We start from the raw sequence: 19,872 nt of genomic DNA on the forward strand, positions 1-19,872 counted from the left end.
TCCCCAGTCTTTTCTCCCTTCTCCCCATGCTCACAAGCTTTTCCTGAAAACAGTGGGAGCCATTGGCTCCTGCTGCTGTCAGTCAAAAACTATGTTGAGGGAGTAGGGGGGCCAAGTCGGGCTGTGTGTGTGTGCCTATAGAAGCACACAGCCCAGTCAGGAACGACACAGAAGAGCAGACACAGAAGAGGGGGAGCCATGATCACTGGTGGGGGACCCTAGAAGAGTGGGTTTGGGGCTGCTCTGTTTGTGAAATACCATTACATGGAGCAGGTGACTATAACATGTGTATTTTAATTTTAAAAAATGCCTTTAAAACTGCTTTAACTGCCAAAAATTGTTTACTTCTGTAAATCTTTCAGCTTCTAAATGATTGATTACATTTGTTATCTTGAAAAGCCAGTATAAAGGAAGGGGACTGTAAAAAACAGCACTTTTGGGTGTAACCAATCATATTTTGCATAAACCTCTTTGCGCCAGCACAACAAATATTTGCAGCAGCTTGGCAGGTGGGCCTTAATGCTTTGCTGTTTGCTGAGTGCACTTCCAGCATACTTACCAAGCTGTCACTGTTTAGGCTTGGAAACCGGTGGAACAGGCTGCTGATCACGTGACCACTGTTAGTCAGCCAAAGTAGTCACATGATCAGGAACTCCTCCTCAGCCTGTCATCATTAGGATACAACTAAAGGGCCACTGGGAGGTGTTGGGAAGGGTTTAAACCATGGCAGGGGCAGTCCTTTGCCTACATACTTTGTGCTAGAAGGTATCCCACTCACCTACGAAGGTTTGGTGGTATGTAGGCTTCTTACCATGCTGGGTATGCAGTTACCATGCTACTGTGCCCAAAAGGTAAAGTAAGGGTTCTCTTTGGCAGATAGTCTGCCGCATGTGTTCCTCTGCAGAATTTTTGTAGTTGGCAATCTACTAAATGTACTGATTTTTTTTTTTTTTTTCCTGACTGAACAAGCAGAAGTCTTCTTGCTTGAGTTATTTGAATGTCTTCATAGCAAAATAGCTGATAAAATAGACGTTGTATTTCTTCAGTTCACGTGCATGCTTTGTCCAGTTCAGACAAGTTGAGATGAAGTTTTATGTATGTGGTTTGGAATGGTGTTAATATTTATTTAAATATGGTGACCTACCGCTTATTAATCAGCCAGCCAGCTGTGTCACTGCAAAATTCCACAATGATTGCTGTTTTTTTCATTTCTGTAGTTTTCGTCAGAGTTCATGAGAATCACATTTCAGCACCTGCAACCTGATGTAAAACTTTGGAAAATTTCAGTCCTGTACACAGGCCACACCAGGCAGAGCTGGAGTAACGCCGGAGAATCTGACTTCTACTGAGCATGGATGTGTTTTCTTCCCGGACTCTTCTCATTTGCAGTCACTTGACTGTGAAGACAGCAACCATGCTTTGTCATGTGGATTATTAACCTCTTCACATTCAGTGTTGGACATACATCAAACCATTTTATTATCTGCTTCATTCCTTCTGTATGTTTACACCCCCAAGGATCCTTGAATGAGCAGAAACAGCCAGTTCTGGAAAAAGTATCAATAACCCAATAACCATTCTCCAGATCCAGTGCTTCCAGCAGCTGGCCTGATTGGCCAATGATGTTCTGGTGAGTTCCTCTACTATCTGTACTGTGTTGTTTAGATTCACCTCAATGTACCTGAAAAGGAGTTATGTTAGAAAAAGATACTTTCCTTCTCAACCATCCCTATTTCTTGCATTGAGAAGATTTTCATCAGCGTGAGAGCCATACTCTTGTACTTAACTATCACTCCATCTGAAGGTGATCATGACCTATCAGATTTAATGGAGTTCTGCATGCCTGATCTCTCTGAATGGAGTATGTATCTATGACAAGGATTCGTTTATGATGTATAAGAGGGCTACCAGAAGACAAGGACCAAAATCCTCTTCACGGTTTAATTGTTGCCAAAATACCTCTTTTGTTTGCAACAATTTATATAGAGTAAAAAATCACTTGGAATTGGCAGCTGATGGGGTATTAATATATACCTAACTATATAAAGCATAACAATATTTCCTTCTTTCAATAGATGACCATCTGCAGGAAGCCATCTGGGAAGACAGTGCCTGGAAAGGCGGGTGAGGATACCACAGTCGAGCCCCTTCAACATTTCCGAAGGAATGGCTGGAGTTGGCCTCCGCACCCTTTACAGTTTGTGGCCTGGATCACATACCTTCTGTTTACGGTCATTGGATTTGGGGTCCTTGTTCCCCTGTTGCCCCGACACTGGGTGGCTGCTGGTTATGCGGTATCCTTTCATTGGAGATGTAAAGCAATACTGTTATCGCCATACCTGCATTAAAGCAGAATGTTTAGACCTAAAGTGATACCATTTAGTGGCTAAAGCTGGCCATACATGGTTCAGTACCTCCATCCACACAATTGAGGTGGATGGGGGAATCGTCCTACTGCCCTATTGTATTTTGACAGTGGGGAGACTTCCCCTCTGTCGAAATACACAGATCAGCACTGCAGCCATTGGTTGCAGCGAGTTATTGAGCTTTTTTTGGTTACAGCCGCTGATTGAGCGCCTTTTATCTGATAGGGTGGTTGAACCGAATTGGATTGGTAGATTGACTTCTATTTAACTGCAGTGGTGATACATGAATCAAATTTCAACTAGTCCCTGCTGAATCATCCATGTATGGCCACCTTTACTCAGTTTTCAGATTGAAAGTTAAAGCTTGAATCATAATTGTAGGTTTCTTCATCATTCCTAATCACAAACCTGGAGATTTGAAATTTTGTGTTTTTTAAAGTGACTCCCGGCCGCTCTCCTACTCCGCTTCAGGGCTACAGCAGGAGGGGCTAAGCTGCCAGCATGGCGGTCATGTGACCTCCAGGCTGATGTCAGAGGGAAATCTCAGCTCCTCCTGCTATATCCCTGGAACTGAGTATTAGAGCATCCGGGGGTCACGTTACCGGCCTGAATATATATTACAAAAAGGTATTTAGAGGCTTTGTTTGATTATCAGCAGTCATATTAGCAGTGAATGATAGTGTAGGGTTACAAACCCTTTTAAGCTCAGTGTGCATCAAGCCTTAAATGTAAAGTTGGCCAAACACGCATCAAATTTTGCTCTGTGGGCAGCCCTCTCGGCGACACCCATCACCCATCTTTTGCCGAAGATGCTGGGTGATAAATTGTTGGCCGAATTGCACCTGCAGGCATTGTTCAGTTATTCAGAATACAATGGCCTGCAGCGGGATATTTGTTCATCTGTGCTGTCAGCGTGGGTAAAGGAACCTGTTAGATTTCAGCTTGTAGGCTGAACAAAGAAGTCTACTAGTGTATGCCCAGCTTTAGAAGTATCATAATGCTGATGGTTCTGTTCAAATATGCACAAGATATCCATAATCTTGTTGTTCTCTATTTTTTGTTATTGTTTCTTAACCCCCTTATGCAGTGTATGGGTGTGATGTTTGCGTTACACCTCATTGTCCATTTTTTGGCGGTAACTTTTGATCCAGCAGATGAGAATGTACGTGCCAAGAACTCTCCTGGCCCACTGCCTGTGTTCGATAGGACCAAGCATGCTCATGTCATTGAAAACATGCATTGTTACATCTGTGAGGTGGATGTGTAAGTAGAGATTTCTGTGTCTGTTTCATGGAGCAACCTTGGTTCTGAGAAATCAGATGATGAGGCAGTTATAACATATTCTAAACAATAAATAAAGTAATAAATTACCTTTTAGGTTTTGTTTATATGTCTAACGATTTTGTCACTGGTGCTTAAAAACTGAACGGTGGATAACCTCAGAAAACAACAAACTAGATTTACGGCAGTGTCTGAAAACCTTGTCTGTGTTACTAGAGCAACCAGTCACAGTAGTTCTCGCATACTGTACATGGTGAATGGTGCCCCATATTCAGATTCGGGTTACCTATTGTCAGCACCATCTTACTATGACAGAAGATAACTTGGCTCTCTGTTCACAAAATATGTATTGGTCATGTGAAAATAAAGCACACCAGGCTTTTTTCAACATAACAAATATATGTTTAAATTTAAATTGTGCACTAATGAGCAACTTAAATTGTTAACTTTATTATTGAACAAGACCATGTTTATGAACCAAGGTTGTTCCATTTGTAATCTATATTCTATGTAAGCCATACCATATTGAAAACTAGATAACCTTCTGTTTAGTTAGGGTGTAGGTTTAGGATCTTCTTTAGCATTCGGGTGACCACAGAATACTAGGCATTACCTGCAATGCTAAATGTGCCATGAGTATCTCCAGTAGAATGTACACTACAACACCATACTCTGACTTCCATTTACTTCTGTATCCTTACAGAAAGTTCAAGAGAAGCAATACAAGACAAATACATTTACACCCCAAGCCCAGGGAGGTTTGCAGCAGAGGTTGGCTTCCAACTGAGCATCACTGGGATGACAATTTCTTGATAGAAAACATGCCATCACTAATACGATTCTTAGTTTTCTTCTTCTTCCGCCAATCCAATTCAAACCTGCTCTGAAAGTTTGAGTTTAATTAGTAATAAAAGTGTCTCAGAAAATTAAGAGGCTTCCTATTTATTTAAAAAAATTTGAATGTGAATACTGGGCCATGTTCCTTTTTCACTAATTATCACTTTTTACTTTTTTGCTGCACTGCTCACCTACCATCACCCATAGTGACCCTCTGAAGGATCTGTTCTTGTGAAAGTCCTTCCTAAGAGCAGTCACTAGATCCCTCTGTCGCAGCATGCTCCACTTACTACGGAACCAATTAAAACTTTCCTTTAAAAAAGCCAAATCACACCTATACCTGCACCACCTCCTATGTCATACAAGTGATGGTGATGCAGGAACTTGATGACTTTATAACAGTTGCTATGTTTACTGGATAACATTAGTGGCTTATATGTTGCCTGGCATGGCTTATTAGAAGTGGAACATTTATTTAATAACTACAACACAGCACGGCTCAGCCTGCCTCCCGCTCCCTCCTCAAAGAATTTGAGGGACTCAGTCCCTGTGAGTAAATGAAGAGGTGAGAGAAGAGGTGGCAGCTATGCACAGTACTGGATCACTTGAGGACTCAGGTAAGTATTTAGGGAGGTAGGGGAGCACAGCAAGATGTAATACATTTTTTAACCTGTAATGCTGGAAATGCATAAGGGTAAAAAGTTTTTGCTTTGGAACCACTGTTAGGAAAATGGTGAACACACTTAATAAATCTACATTTCTTTTTTAAATCTGGAAGTTTGCCCAGCTGGGTGATCATAGACCAGAAATACTGTAGTCAGTCTCCAGTCTGGCAGGTATAATAAAATGAGTGGCTAAAGATCACTGTTATAAAGATTTCATCCTCATGCACACTGGAAGTTATAAAAACGCCGGTAGGGTTGCCACATTAAAAACATGCGTTTTTGATTTGCCTTTGCGTTTTGCTGCATTTTTTCTGTGGTTTTTAGTGTTGGCAGCAAGAAAACCCAAGTTATGGGATCAAAAACACAGGTTAGCCACATTTTGCCACGTTTACCAGCCTTAGAATGTTTTTACAGCTCAAAGACCTCTCTCAAAACTCACTAGTTCTGGGGTTTCTTTCCAGCCAGAAAATACCCCAGCCAAAAAGCGCTGATAACAGCCTATGTGTGCATGGACACACAGGAAAACATGCTGGGGATTTTAATGACTGTAGAAAAAAAAATGTCTGAAGCCAAAAACCGCAAACGGCAGGTGTAAAAACATCCATTGTGCATGATGCCTTCCTCTGAGCAAACCCTGGCAGCTTGCAGTGCTTTTTAAGTGTCACTTGTGCCATTGGCTGCCACCCCTCCTTCACTATTGGAAATTCCTCCTGTCAGGTGACAGAGCAGCGCCCTCTAAGTAAGGGCTCTGGCGAAGCACTGGACCTCCTGGAGATCGTCCAAGCATGTTATTGGGCGTCACTATAGCAACCAGGAAGCGCTGGATGGCTGTGAATGTGTGAGAGCCATAGAGGGGAGACAGTCAGTTGTTTGTGGTTTCCTAAATGTATTCAGCCTGAACTTTGAATAATATTTAGAGTCTTGTCTGAGGTTTAAAGGTGCATTGGGACTGATCTAAGGAATGAAGGCGCATGAATTTGGAATGATCTGAGGTCTAATATAGGCAGGACCCTCCCCCCAAGACCATACCAGATCTGAGATCTGAAGAGACGTGTGTCCAGCGGGTCAGACCGAATGAATCAGTTTTCGGACTCTGACAGGTCCCTCTCTGCACAGTGAGCGGAGACGGACCTGTCATCTGCCTGCTCAGCGGAGATCAGCAGAGTAATCTGCCCAGAGCAAGCACAGTCTGTCAAAACAGATCCGCTCCGTGTGAAAGAGGCCTTACAGTACAACTATGAGTGCAAAGATTAAGGCTGGGTTCACACTATTGCAAATTGGATGCCGGGTTCTTCGCATGTCAGGAAATTGTGACCGGCTCTTAATGGAGCCGGTTCACACGTCTCTGGAGCGAATTGCACAGGAGTCCTGTGTGTCTTCTGGTCTAGTTCAGGTTCGAATTCAGCCAAAAATTCGGACCTGAAACAATGAACAAGGATGCACCTAGAGTTGCCGCCTCATTCCTTTAAAACCGAACACATATTAATTACACAGGTTCTGTCGCTAATTAAGGTGCCTTGGGTGCCCTGGGTGCCTTATCTGCATTAAATTAGCCTCAGAACCTGTGTAATTAATATGTGTTTGGGTTTAAAGGGAAGACCCTAGACGCACTGGACCCCTGCTGTGAGATGCTCAGTATGCAGTGTGAACCCAGCCTTAAGCCCACGTTCACATCAGGCCGATTTGGCATGCTATTTGACATGTCAAATCAGCGGCTATTTCCAAAAATGGCACCGTCCAAATCAGTGCGACGCCGCGCAGATTACCAAAAGTTGTTTCTGTACTACTTTTGGAGACTGGGGTGGCGATTTTAAATAGACATCTGTGCATGATTTCCCACAGATGTCTGTCAAATTGCCCCCTGAAGTCCGGACTGCATTGCCGGTTTGAAATCGTGCGGGTTCAACTGAACAGTTTCAAACCCGCATCAGTGTGAACCAGGCTAAAACAAACCTGAGCACGATTCACTAAAACTGGAGCACTGAGAATCTGGTGCAGCTGTGCATAGTAACCAATCAGCTTCTAACTTCAGCTTGGCTACATTCACACTGAGGTGCTTTACAGGCGCTATAGTGCAAAAAATTAGGGATGCACCGAAATTTCGGCGGCCAAAAAGAAACTGCCGAAAATTGTGTATTCGGCACATTGCCAAAAGTAAAATATTGCAGAAAATGGGGCGGTGCCCCGACCCTGGTGCCGCCGATTGCAGGGGTGTCATCCTGGCTTGCCCCAGTCCTCCACCCTCCTCTCCTCCGTCCCACAGTCTCTGTGTATCAGGGAGCTGACTTGCACGGGCTACACTAACAATGTCCTGCCTCCTGTGACAGATGGCACACTGATCCAAAGGGTGGGACATTGAATCAGCGTGATGTGATCACAGGATGCGGGACATTGTTACTACGGCCTAGGCAATTTAAATACAGCTCCGTGACACACACAGATCGCCGCTCTGATCCAGCCACTATTAGGCTGCATGACGGGCACTGGTGAGGCTGCATGACGGGCACTGGTGAGGCTGCATGACGGGCACTGGTGAGGCTGCATGACGGGCACTGGTGAGGCTGCATGACTGGCACTGGTGAGGCTGCATGACTGGCACTGGTGAGGCTGCATGACGAGCACAGGCAGGCTGCATATGACGTGCTCAGGCAGGCTGCATGACATGGGCACTGGCAAGCTGCATGACGGGCATAGGCAGGCTTCATCTGATGGGCAATGGCAGGCTGCATGATGGGCAATGGCAGGCTGCATTAATCTCTTGTATCATGTCTGCAGTCTCTGAACATCTCCTGTATCAGATGGTTAGAGACTGAGGACATGATCCAAGAGATGGTTAGAGACTGAGGACATGATCCAAGGTGCCAATAATGGCCAACAATAAATTAATATTAATTGAAATTGATGGTATTAATTAAAAAGTCAAATATAATACAATTGTATATAAAAATATAAATATTTTTTTAAAACTGTCATTTTCAGTATCGGTTTTCGGCCTAGTGCATCCCGCCATTTTCGGTTTCGGTTTTCGGCACCAAAATTTCCATTCGGTGCGCTCCTATGAAAAATATCGCCTGTAAAGCGCCTCTCCTCTCACTCCAGTGTGAAAGCCCGAGGGCTTTCACACTGGAGCGGTGCGCTGGCAGGACGCTCAAAGTCCTGCAAGTAGCATCTTTGAGGCGCTGTACGAGTGGTGTATACACCGCTCGTACAGCGCCCCTGCCCATTGAAATCAATGGGCAGCGCTGGCAAAGTGCCGCTGCAGCGGCACTTTGCGGGCGCTTTTAAACCTTTTTTGGCCATTAGGCCCGGTTCACACTGATGCGCTGTGATTTTGTTCCCTTTTTTGTCCTTTGTGAGGTGCGAATTTACCGTGAATTTACCGCGATTTTACCGCGAATTTCAGGAGTTGGTCATAGCTGCGATTGATATTCTAGCCAATGGAATCATAATGTAAAAAAAAAAAAAAAAAAAAAAAAAAAGGTGTTAACTTCCTGTGTACTTCCTGGTTTTTGTGGAGAGTAGTGTGGTGGAATTCGCACATATGTGAACCCTCAATGCGATTCAAGAACGATTTACATTGATGTCTATGGAGACTAAATTCACAACGCAGTAAACTCGGTCTTTGTAGAGTAATTGCAACACATGTATGTGAACGACCGTCATTGAAAACAATGACTGTAGGGATGACATGCAAATTTAAAGTGTTTTTGACGCATCACATTCGTCATGAACTCGCATCGGTGTGAACCGGGCCTTGGTGGGGGTTAAGGCCCGGTTCACACTGATGCGAGTTCATGACGAATGTGATGCGTCAAAAACACTTTAAATTCGCATGTCATCCCTAAAGTCATTGTTTTGAATGACGGTCGTTCACATACATGCGTTGTGATTCCTCTACAAATGCGATGCGATTTTAAAGTTCTTGTGCGAGTTTACTGCGTTGCGAATTTAGTCTCGATAGACATCAATGTATATCGTTCTTGAATCGCACTGATGGTTCACATATGTGCGAATTCCACCACACTACTCTCCACAAAAACCAGGAAGTACACAGGAAGTTAACACCTTTTTTTTATTTTTTATTTATTTTTTTTTTTTTACATTATGATTCCATTGGCTAGAATATATCGGTAAATTCGCACCTCACAAAGGACAAAAAAAGGAACAAAATCACAGCGCATCAGTGTCAACCGGACCTAAAAGTGCCCCGTTGGCGGCTGAAAAGAGTAGCAAAAACGACGGTAAAAAGCCGCTAAAAATAGCGGTGCTTTACCGCCAACACCCCAGTGTGAAAGGGCTCTTGAGCTTTGGCAAGAACACCTGGAAGCTGTTCGCTGGCATGCAAAATTGTCCCTGCTGTAAGCTGTATTTTGTTTACATTACATTATCCTGCTTACAGTGCAGTTTTATAATCGCTATGCTTTCTGCTCAGATGCACCTGCTGATTGCTGTAATTTGACCAACATAGATACGCCCTGCAGGGAAGTTCTGAGGCCAGTGAATTACAATGGGGTTCAGGTGCACAATACTTACAGGGCAATTTCAATAACAGTCAGCAGGGAGAATGGCTTATCTCTCCTCTGTCCTTTTGAGGATTTGTTTTAAACCTGTGTTTTGTATACATGAGGAATGAAGACTATAGAAGAGGAGAGATGTCCCAGGGACAGTTTTTAGAGACTAACGTCTGTAGAGGAGGATTACAATGCTGACCACATACAGTATAAGTTTCAGTATTTCATTTAACCACTTCAATACCGGCACTTAGACACCTTCCCGCCCAGGCCAATTTTCAGCTTTCAGCGCTGTCGCAATTTTGAATGACAATTGCGCGGTCGTGCTACACTGTACCCAAACACATTTTTTATCATTTTGTTCCCACAAATAGAGCTTTCTTTTGGTGGTATTTGATCACCTCTGCGGTTTTTATTTTTTGCGCAACAAATAAAAAAAGACCGAAAATTTCGAAAAAAAAAAAAAAAAAAAAAAGTTTTTCTTTGTTTGTTAAAATTTTTTGTAAATAAGCACGTTTTCTCCTTCAATGACGGGCACTGATATGGCTGCACTGACGGGCACTGATGGGCACCAATGAGGTGGCACCGAAGATGGGCACTCATAGGTGGCACCGATGGGCACTCGTAGGCGGCATTGATTGGTACATATGGGTGGCACTGATGGGTACGGATGTGTGGCACCGATGGGCAATGACAGGTGGCACTCATAAAACATATTGGGGGCATTGCTGGAACATAATGGTGCCAATCAGTGCCCATTTGTGGGCACTGATTGGCACAGATTGGGCACATTTGGGCACATGTGGATGGCCATGGGGTACATACCTGGCCATCCACATGTTGCCCCTTCCCTGGTGGTCCTAGTGGCGATCCCTGGTGGTCCAGTGTGGTGATCTGAGGGGGGGCTGCGCTGATAAACAATCAGCGCAGACCCCCCCTGTCAGGAGAACCGCCGATCGGCTCTCCTCTACTCGCGTCTGTCAGACGCGAGTAGAGGAAAAGCTGATCAACGGCTCTTCCCATTGACGGCGTGATCAGCCGTGATTGGACACGGCTGATCACGTGGTAAAGAGCCTCCGCCGGAGGCTCTTTACCAAGATCGGTGGAGCGGTTTTATGCACTTTTTGCCAAGTTTCTTTGTGAAAATAAGAGATTTTTTTTTTATTTAAAGTTTTATTGAAGATATTGCATGAGGCTGGTGTTCTTTACTTTTGTTTTACAAACTGTCAAACCATGAATCAGACTGAGACAGAAGTACAGTTAAATCACACTTGTTTAATAATAATAAAAAGGTAAGCAGAGTAAGCGTAGTCAATACATAGCCAGATTTCAGTAACCAAATCGGTTAGCCAATGCCAATTTCAGAGATCCAGAGATCAACATAGTAGTACAGCAAGCAGGATCAGGAGCCAGAAGGGACGTCGGCCGAGCAAGTCTTCAACAGGAACGCAGGAGAAAGTCTCTCTGAGATGTGACCAAAGGTGAAGGCAGAGATGAAGTGAGCTGGACGGCTTTAAGTAGCCAGGACTGACGAGCAGATCATCAACAGCTGAGTCACTGTGGAGAGAAAGGAGCTGGCAATTAGCTGACAGCTGAGCGGCCAGCTCAGAGAAGGGCTGAGCCCAGTCCTGACACAAACTACCTGCATGCCCTTTTAATTGCTTGACACATGCTAATCACCATTTTGTGTTAGCGCCAGCTCTGGGTGCGGTTGTTAAAGTGGAGTTCCACCCAAAAATGGAACTTCCACTTTTTGGATTCCTCCCCCCCTCCGGTGTCACATTTGGAACCTTTCAGGGGGGAGGAGGGAGCAGATACCTGTCTAATACAGGTATTTGCTCCCACTTCCTGGCATAGCTCACTGTGGCGCTTGCGGTGACCTATGTCACTTCCGGCGCCTACCCCGTCCTCCCCTGCTGTATTCTGTGAGACACAGAACACAGCAGGGACCTGAGAGGATGCGCATCGCGGCTCGCGCATGCGCAGTAGGGAACCAGGAAGTGAAGCCGCATGGCTTCACTTCCTTATTCCCTTACCGAGGATGGCGGCGGCAGCAGCCGAGAGCCAAAGGACGGATTGGCTTCGGCTGCCGACATTGCGGGCTCCCTGGACAGGTAAGTGTCCATATATTAAAAGTCAGCAGCTGCAGTATTTGAAGCTGCTGGCTTTTAATTTTTTTTTTTTTTTTTCAGCGGACCTCCACTTTAATATTATTTAAACTGTGCAGCAAGTTTATTCTTACAGTATTTTGCTTGGTCTGTGTTGTCACACAAGAACAGATTATCTCGACTGATTGTGATGCAACAGTCTTCATAATAACTAGAGATGAAGTTGGAAGCAATTGCTAATTATCCTTTAGCATGCTCCAGAAATGTGCACCAGCACTCTCCTTCAGAATTCCATGTATATGCACCCCTAAATCTTGGCATACATGAAGGGGTGGGGGGATTTTGCAATTTAATAAAGATTTGGCAAATATGAATGATATTTGTATTATTTAATATACAGTTATTGACTAAATGCAGATATTGGTGGAAATATTCTTCCAACTGCTAATGAAAGCATTTGTTCCCCAGTGTAGGCAGCTTAGAGATTTCAGGGCAATATCGATCTAAAACAATAAACTGTATGAGTAGCATAAAATAAAACTCTTTGTTATATGTGATGCGTATTGTTCTCTTTGTGAATGTGTAGAGGGGTGTTGTGTCCTGTTTTCCAGCATTCCTTCATTTTTATGTCCATGCATTATTAGTGTAGTCATATTCTTACAGCCATTGTACTATACAAGCTTTAACACCTATATTATCTTCACAGGGGTGCCAAATCCAAACACTGCAGTTTATGCAATAAGTGTGTCAGTAATTTTGACCATCACTGCAAATGGCTGAATAACTGTGTGGGTGGCAAAAATTACTGGTAAGTGCCCCCAATACGTTTATACACCTGCATACATTTTTATATTTTATTTTTATACATGCTCAGTGAACTACAGTATATAAATGCACATAGCCCTCATGCATGTATATAGTCCTGCACTAAATTGTTTGACTGTAGAATTTTATTAAATCTGAGGTTTAAAGGGGACTCAGAGTGGCTGGGCTACCCAGGGTTTGCACATAGCTGCCGTACGCCTTATATCTTCTTACACTAACATGACAATAAGCCTGTTTAATGTAGATGGGTAACGAGTTGTTCCTAATATGCTGTTAACCAGGCAGGAAAAACCTTTGACCAGTCATTTTAATTTCCATATTTCAGACACGATGATAGCCTGGATCTTCCGTTTCTCATTTTGTATAGGAGGGATGTTATTATAATTATACTTGTAACCTTTTATCTTGTTACGAAAAGGAAATGTGTGATATTATGTTTAATGTAAACTCTTTATGCTTTTAGGCCCCTTTCACACGGGGCGGATCTGCTCAGCGGCTCCTCTAGCTCAGCGGGAGATCACTCCATTGATCTCCGCTGAGCTGGCGGATTACAGGTCTGTCTCTGCTCACTGAGCGGGGAGGGACCGGTCAGAGTCCCGCTGATTTCTATGGGGAGATCGCACAAAAATGGACAGCATGTCCATTTTCATCAAATCCCATCCGATCCACCAGATGGATGACGAATGGATCGCCATATGTCTGTCTTGAGCGGATGGCAGGCAGGTGTCAGCGGACACATCTCCGCTGACACCCGCCTGCCCATAGGAGTCAATGGGTGGCCCGCTCCGATCCACCTGAAAAACGGACAGGCAGATCCAAGCGGGCTTATCGTGTGAAAGGGGCCTTAAGATCTCTGAATAGAAATTTTTGAAGCAAAATCGGACATTTAGTAAATTTTTTTTGTCAGAGGCACTCTTCAAAAGAGCCAACTATTCCCGCCCTTTCTGCCCCGTGCTCCATTCATTGAAGCTATACTGCTGGTTCCTACAATGAAAAGCACTCTGATTGAAGGACAGATGGACGAATGAAAGTTCAACCTCCTCCATTCATAGAGCGCTTTTGATTGTCGGAACTGATAGTACAGCTTCTTTGTGTAAGGAAGCGAAAAGGGCATTGTTGGGACTCTTGATGAGTGTCTGTGACAGGTGAAGCTGCTAATATTAGGCATGATCGGTTGTATTACATAAAAGGGACTCAATTAAAAAAAAATGTAACTTATTTTTTCTTATAATAATTTTATAAAAGCATGTATAAAATTAGTAGTAAAACAAGGGTTTATTTTTTTCCAAGTCATATATATTTCAAATAGTGCTGTTAGTACCTATAGGGGGTCATTTACTATAGCGCCAATATATGATCCTGCAGTCCCGGAAAATAGCACCCAGTTAAGACCAATTAAGATTTCAACTCTCAGAAACTGGGTGCAAATGCCAATGGAAAGCAGCGCTATTGCCGGCAAACATGCCTGTCAGATCGCATATGCCGGAATAGTGGAAGTCAATGGGGCTCGAACCTGCAAAATCCAAAGTTCTCACTGAAGGCTTATATGCAAGTTCTTTCCCATAAAAAGTGTTTGGGGACCAGGGTCCTGCCCCAGGAGACATGTATCAATTGGAAAAAATGTTTTTAAAACTGACGTCTTTTCAGGAGCAATGATTTTAATAATGCTTAAAGTGAAACATTAAAAATTCCTTTAAATATCGTGCCTGGGGGGTGTCCTTAGCATGCCTGTAAAGTAGCGCAGATTTCCCGTGTTTATTACTGTACCGCAGCAAAATTAAATTTCTAAAAGAAAAAATGTAATTTAAAATTGCTCGCAGCTGGTTCCCGGCAATATAGAGTAAAAAACGGCGTAGGTTCCCCCCACCAGTCCATACCAGGCCCTTTGAGTCTGGTATGGAGATTAAGGGGAACTCCACGCCAAAACTAAAAAAAAAATGGCGTAGGGGTGTGTCCCCCCCCCCCCCCACATGCCTTCAACATGGTGATTTTGACAATTCCTTTATTAAAAATGTCTTCTTGTTCCCCGCTTCTTCCTCCGGTCTTCCTTTTGATTTTCTCCTTCTTCCACCAGTCTTCTCCATCTTCCTCCTGATTCTACTTCCCCTGCTTTGTCCTCTGGGTCTTTCGTTGCCGCTCCCGCTGAACATTCAAAAAACGAACCTCCTCTGATGGGGCGGATGACGTCACTCCAAGACCCCGCCCCTTGTGACTTCACTGCCCGGGGCATGAATGGTCAGTGATGTCACAAGGGGGCGGGGTCACGGCTGACATCATCCAACGTTATATATGAAATGTGCGCTATGCAAGCGGACAGATCGGCTAGCCTCAGCGTCAGAGGAGGTTAGTTTTTTTCATGTGCAGCAGGTCGGTGGCGGGAGCGGCAGAGGAGAAAGACCAGAGGACAAAGGGGGTGGAAGAAGCCAGAGGAAGATGCAGAAGACCGGAGGAAGAAGCAGGGGGAAAGAAGAAGAAATAATTCTTTTTTTGTCAAAATTGACAGGAATTGTCAAAAACCGGCTATTGTCTTTTGACACATTTCACTGCTTTTTTTTGGTGAATGGGTAGGGGTACAATGTACCCGCTACCCATTCACATAGGGGGAGCGGGATCTGGGGGCTTGATAAAGGGGGCTTACAGATTCCGATAAGTCCCCCAGCCCGCAGACCCCCACAACCACCGTTTAAGGATTGTGGGGATGAGGCCCTTGCCCCCATCAACATGGGGACAAATTGCTTTGGGGGGGACGCCAAAGCACCCTCCCCATGTTGAGGGCAAGCGGTATGGTTCAGAAGGGGGGGTGCGCGCTTGTCCGTCCCCCCCCCCTCCTTTCCTGGCCTGCCATGTCTTCTTGCTTGGATAAGGGTCTGGTATGGATTTGGGGGGGGACCCCATGCTTTTTTTTTTTTTGGTGCGGGGTGCCCTTTAAATTGCATACCAGACCTAAAGGGCCTGGTGTGGATTTTGGGGGGGACCCCATGTCAATTATTGTGTATGAAGTGGAAGTGTCCTTCGCGCTATTAGTAAGTAATAGTGAAAATGTGTAAAAATGGACACATAAATGATTAAAAATGATGTAAAAAAAAAAAAATATATATATATATATATATATATATATATATATATATATATATATATATATATATATATATAATATGTGTGGTGATGTCTAAAAAAGATAGCAGCAAAATCTAAAAGTGTTCACACAACACTTCAATGGGAATATTAGAAAAAGGTGATCTCACGCATTCAAATCTATTCACACATAGTGCAAAATAACATATGAGATGACATGAATCGTGATTATCAAACATAGAAATAAAATAAATAAGTGAATGGTCTCATAAATCAATAAAATGTAAATAATCAAAAAATCAAGTGCTCAATATTAGTGCAATAAGGGTACAAGTTCATAAAGTGAACAAGTGACTGGCTCTGTCCTGACCGTGCAGGATAATAAAGTGACTCAGTGTGGGAAAAAATAAACAGATTGGCCAAAGTTCATACAGGTCCTCATGGAAAATTTTCAGATAACTTTAGGCTCTCAGAACTCTCACCTCAATAATAGCTAGAATAGGCATCATAATAGAGTATCTGTTTCTGGATCTGTATATCGCATCACTGTATTCTCCAAAACATTCTCATCCCGGCTTTATTTCATTCCTCTCCACTCTTAATGCAGCACACTAGCCTGGTAAAGAATGTGCCACCGAGGCACAAGGGCCCGGTGGGGGAGAGAGGGAGAAAAAGAGAACCTCCAATAGTGTAGTACATTAGGTGATTAAAATAATATTTTATTAGGGGGCTTCAGGGTGGTCTCTTACATATAAAACTATAAAAACAAGCGAGTACAGCTGGAATGGCGTTTAGAGCGCCTCCTTACTTGACTTCTGGTTTACGTCTGCTCTCCGTCACTCCCTACGCGTTACGTCACTGCTCGTGACTTCATCTGGGGAACTGGATTGGTCAGAGAGGTATGTTTTTTTTATATGGTAATACCGGAAGTGTTGTAGCGGCCATTTTCTTGTGGTCCGCTGATATAAACCAGCGCTGCCATCTTTTTACTGGTGGATAAATATACATAGCGGCCATTGTCTTGTGGATCGGGCTCATACTGTCATCAAAGATGATATATGACCATAATGTAAAATATGTGTTGTAATTAAAAGTTTGAGTGTGAATCTTTTGTTGAACTATATCATCAGGGATAATTGAGAGAGAAGTGAATTAAAAATGAATATATTTGATACGGGCGCATCAGTCGTATACCGTAGTACATAAGGAGATGCCCTAGTGCATGCATATTATCTATAAATAATATAGAAAAAAAATATATAAGAATATATTAAAACATAGGTAAATGGATCAATAAATGAATGAAGCAATATACGTATATGCTTGATGCAATCTGATCCATTAATGGGATTACAAAATATATAGAATATGTAATTTAAAAATAACAGTAAAATTCACATAAGACATGAGTGTCATATATACATGTAACTAGCAATTTTTAATCTATTTTAATAAAAAAAAAAAGAAAAAAAGATAAGACCTAAAACGAATTAACATCAACTGGCTCTGTGGTTCTACCACTTTCAGGTTTCATGCTTTGGGGTTTAAAGCGGAGTTCCACCCAAAAGTGGAACTTCCACTTTAAGCACTCCACTCCACATTTGGCATATTATATTTTATTTGGGGGGGGGAGTGGGTGCCTGGTTTTGACAGGTACTTCCTGTCCCACTTCCCTCTTTCTGTCCTCTTGCTGCCTGGGCGACTCCTCCTCTCCCCCTAGGTGGCCCTTCCCTCTCTGCAATCTTCTGGGACACGTCACAGGTCAGAGAAGATTGCCTGGCCACTAGGAGAGCGCAGTGCGACTCGCGCATGCACAGTGCGCACCAGGGTGTGAAGCCGCAAGCTGTCACAACTGGGTACCCACACTTGCAATGCCGACGCAGTGGAGAGGAGAAGGAGAGAAGCGAGGCTTTGGACGACCGCATCGCTGGACCATGGGACAGGTGAGTGTCTGTTTATTAAAAGTCAGCAGCTACACTTTTTGTAGCTGTTGACTTTTAATAAACTTACAAAGGACTGGAACTCTGCTTTAAGGAAGAGGAGTTCAGGCAGGCTTCAGGCATTTATCATTTGGTAGAAAACAAACTATTTGGAGAGGAGAATGTGTGGCTTTACATGAGGACTACAATCGAACACTAAATTTCAGAATAATATTTTAAAGGATGGACCCCACAACAGCTGTTTGAAATGTTGTACTTTATTATAGGGTGTCTGTAATGTTATGTTCTCATTAGTTTCAATACAATGTATTTATTGAAGATGCATTTTATTCCTTTTTTAGGCTGTTTTTTACCTGTCTTGTATCGGCTTTTCTTGGCACCGTGTTGCTGAGTTCCATTTCATCCTTTGTGTTTCTTGAATACTTTGTTGATCCGTCTGTGTTGAAGAGTGACCAAAGCTTTGAAGGTACAAGTTGAATTTTTATGTAATGTCTTAATTCATTCTATATTTGTGGCAGGGAAGCTAAAGAAACTGTTAAGAAAATCTGTCAGAAAAGAAATTAGGGGAGCTGCTGTTGGTGACTTATTTTTTAAACTTTTGTCCTGATTTTGGCTTCATTGCCTAGTGCAGCACTTTTCAACCAGGGTTAGGTGGAACCCTAGGGTTCCTCCTGAGGTTTGCTAGGGGTTCCTTGAGCTTTGAGCAATGGAATGGATTGATCTCCAACCTTCACTGATCACCAAAGGGGGGGGGGGGGTCATTTTGCACTACTTCTAAGCTGACCGCTAACGCTAAGTTTGCCACATTTACCTATTCTTTAAAACTTTCTTTGACATATTAATCATTCTCATTTATCATGATCCGTAGGCATAGTTCCTTTTTTTTTTTTTTTTTTTTTAGCAGGGGCTCCCTGAGAACCTGAAAATTATTTCAAGGGTTCCTCAGGGGTAAAAAGGTTGAGAAAGGCTGGCCTAATGTGTCATTGACCTTGAACAAGTGTACAGGAAACTAATATTTGGGAACTGTAACTAGCAGGGAATGCACACACAGTCCATTTAAGAGACTGTCCCTTTTTAAAGATTGCTATTGTTTTTTACCTTGCACGTTGCCTTGGCATATTAGACTTCAGTTGTCCCACTGGCCATTCCTTCAATATGTGCTGGAAATGTTTCTGGGTGCTGCCTTGTCCATGAGGTTAGCAGCGCCCAGCAGACTGTGCCCCTTTATTCTCTGACAGGGCCGCATGATCCTGTGTATGCACCAAGGAGTGCACTCCCTCCACTCAGTCGGTCATCACAGCAGCCTCCTCATTCACATGACAAGTGATTGGGAAAAGTTGTAAACAAAGCACCAGTGGCTGCTCAGGTGGATCAAAAGGCTGTCTGTGTGTTTTCCCACACTGCGCCTGCCAGTTGTCAGATCACTCTGCCTCCCAGTGATGCACAATCCTTATAAAGTAAACAAAAAGCTTCCCTGACTGAGCCAAATCCTCCTTTGCGTCTCACACACTTCCTCTCCCAGACACTGCAGCTCACAGTAGGAGGGCTTCAGCAACAGAGACAATGCTGTCAATCCAGAAAGCAGTGGGCAGGACAAGGTGTGACCAGGTGCTGAATGATGAGCTACAGGCTTGTAAATCAATGCCGATAGCCACCACTCCTGCAGTTTTTTTTTTTTTCATTCCACTGTAGTGCAAAGCAGGAACAGTTTACATGAGTGGCAACTCATTCAGGAATCTGCATTAGGTGGATTTCCCTGGCCGGCTCCACAGGTATTTGAGGGGATTTCAGGGGAACTAAGAAAACTGTGAGTGCATATGCACTTAAAATTAAATGCTGAAACACATACAGTGCATCCGGAAAGTACGCACACCGCTTCACTTTTCCCACATTTTGTTACGTTACAGCCTTATTCCAAAATGGATTCAATTCATTATTCTCTTCAAAATTCTACAAACAATACCACATAATGACGTGAAAGAAGTTTATTTGAAATCTTTGCAAATGTATTAAAAATAAAAAAAAAAAAACAAACAAAATCACATGTACATAAGTATTCACAGCCTTTGCTCAATACTTTGCTAAAGCACCTTTAGCACCAATTGCAGCCTCAAGTCTTTTTGAGTATGATGCTACAAGCTTGGCACTCTTCTTTAAAGTGGCCCGCAAAATAGTAGTATTTGAAGCTCTGTGGATACTTTGTTTGGATGCAGTATGTCACTTTATTGATTCATCAATATGCAATATGAAACTTTATTAATGTA

At 43.2% G+C, this 19,872-nt stretch overlaps 1 protein-coding gene across 7 annotated transcripts in view; it reads left to right on the top strand.

Moving 5' to 3' along the window:
- Positions 1-19,872, top strand: part of ZDHHC1 (zDHHC palmitoyltransferase 1) — a 96,005-nt gene that overhangs the window by 36,888 nt on the left and 39,245 nt on the right. For 6 of the 7 annotated variants that reach the window (XM_073604952.1, XM_073604958.1, XM_073604955.1 and 3 more), the window contains 5 exons: positions 1,218-1,630; positions 2,076-2,294; positions 3,454-3,629; positions 12,475-12,576; positions 17,950-18,074. In XM_073604952.1, the coding sequence (XP_073461053.1) occupies positions 2,076-2,294; positions 3,454-3,629; positions 12,475-12,576; positions 17,950-18,074 (622 nt within the window). In that variant the 5' untranslated portion in view covers positions 1,218-1,630. Of the gene's footprint in view, positions 1-696; positions 852-1,217; positions 1,631-2,075; positions 2,295-3,453; positions 3,630-12,474; positions 12,577-17,949; positions 18,075-19,872 lie in introns of those variants that run through there. The other variant, XM_073604957.1, reaches the window with a different exon arrangement.

Source organism: Aquarana catesbeiana, linkage group LG11 (assembly GCF_042186555.1).
Source record: "Aquarana catesbeiana isolate 2022-GZ linkage group LG11, ASM4218655v1, whole genome shotgun sequence".
Lineage (NCBI taxonomy): Eukaryota > Metazoa > Chordata > Amphibia > Anura > Ranidae > Aquarana > Aquarana catesbeiana.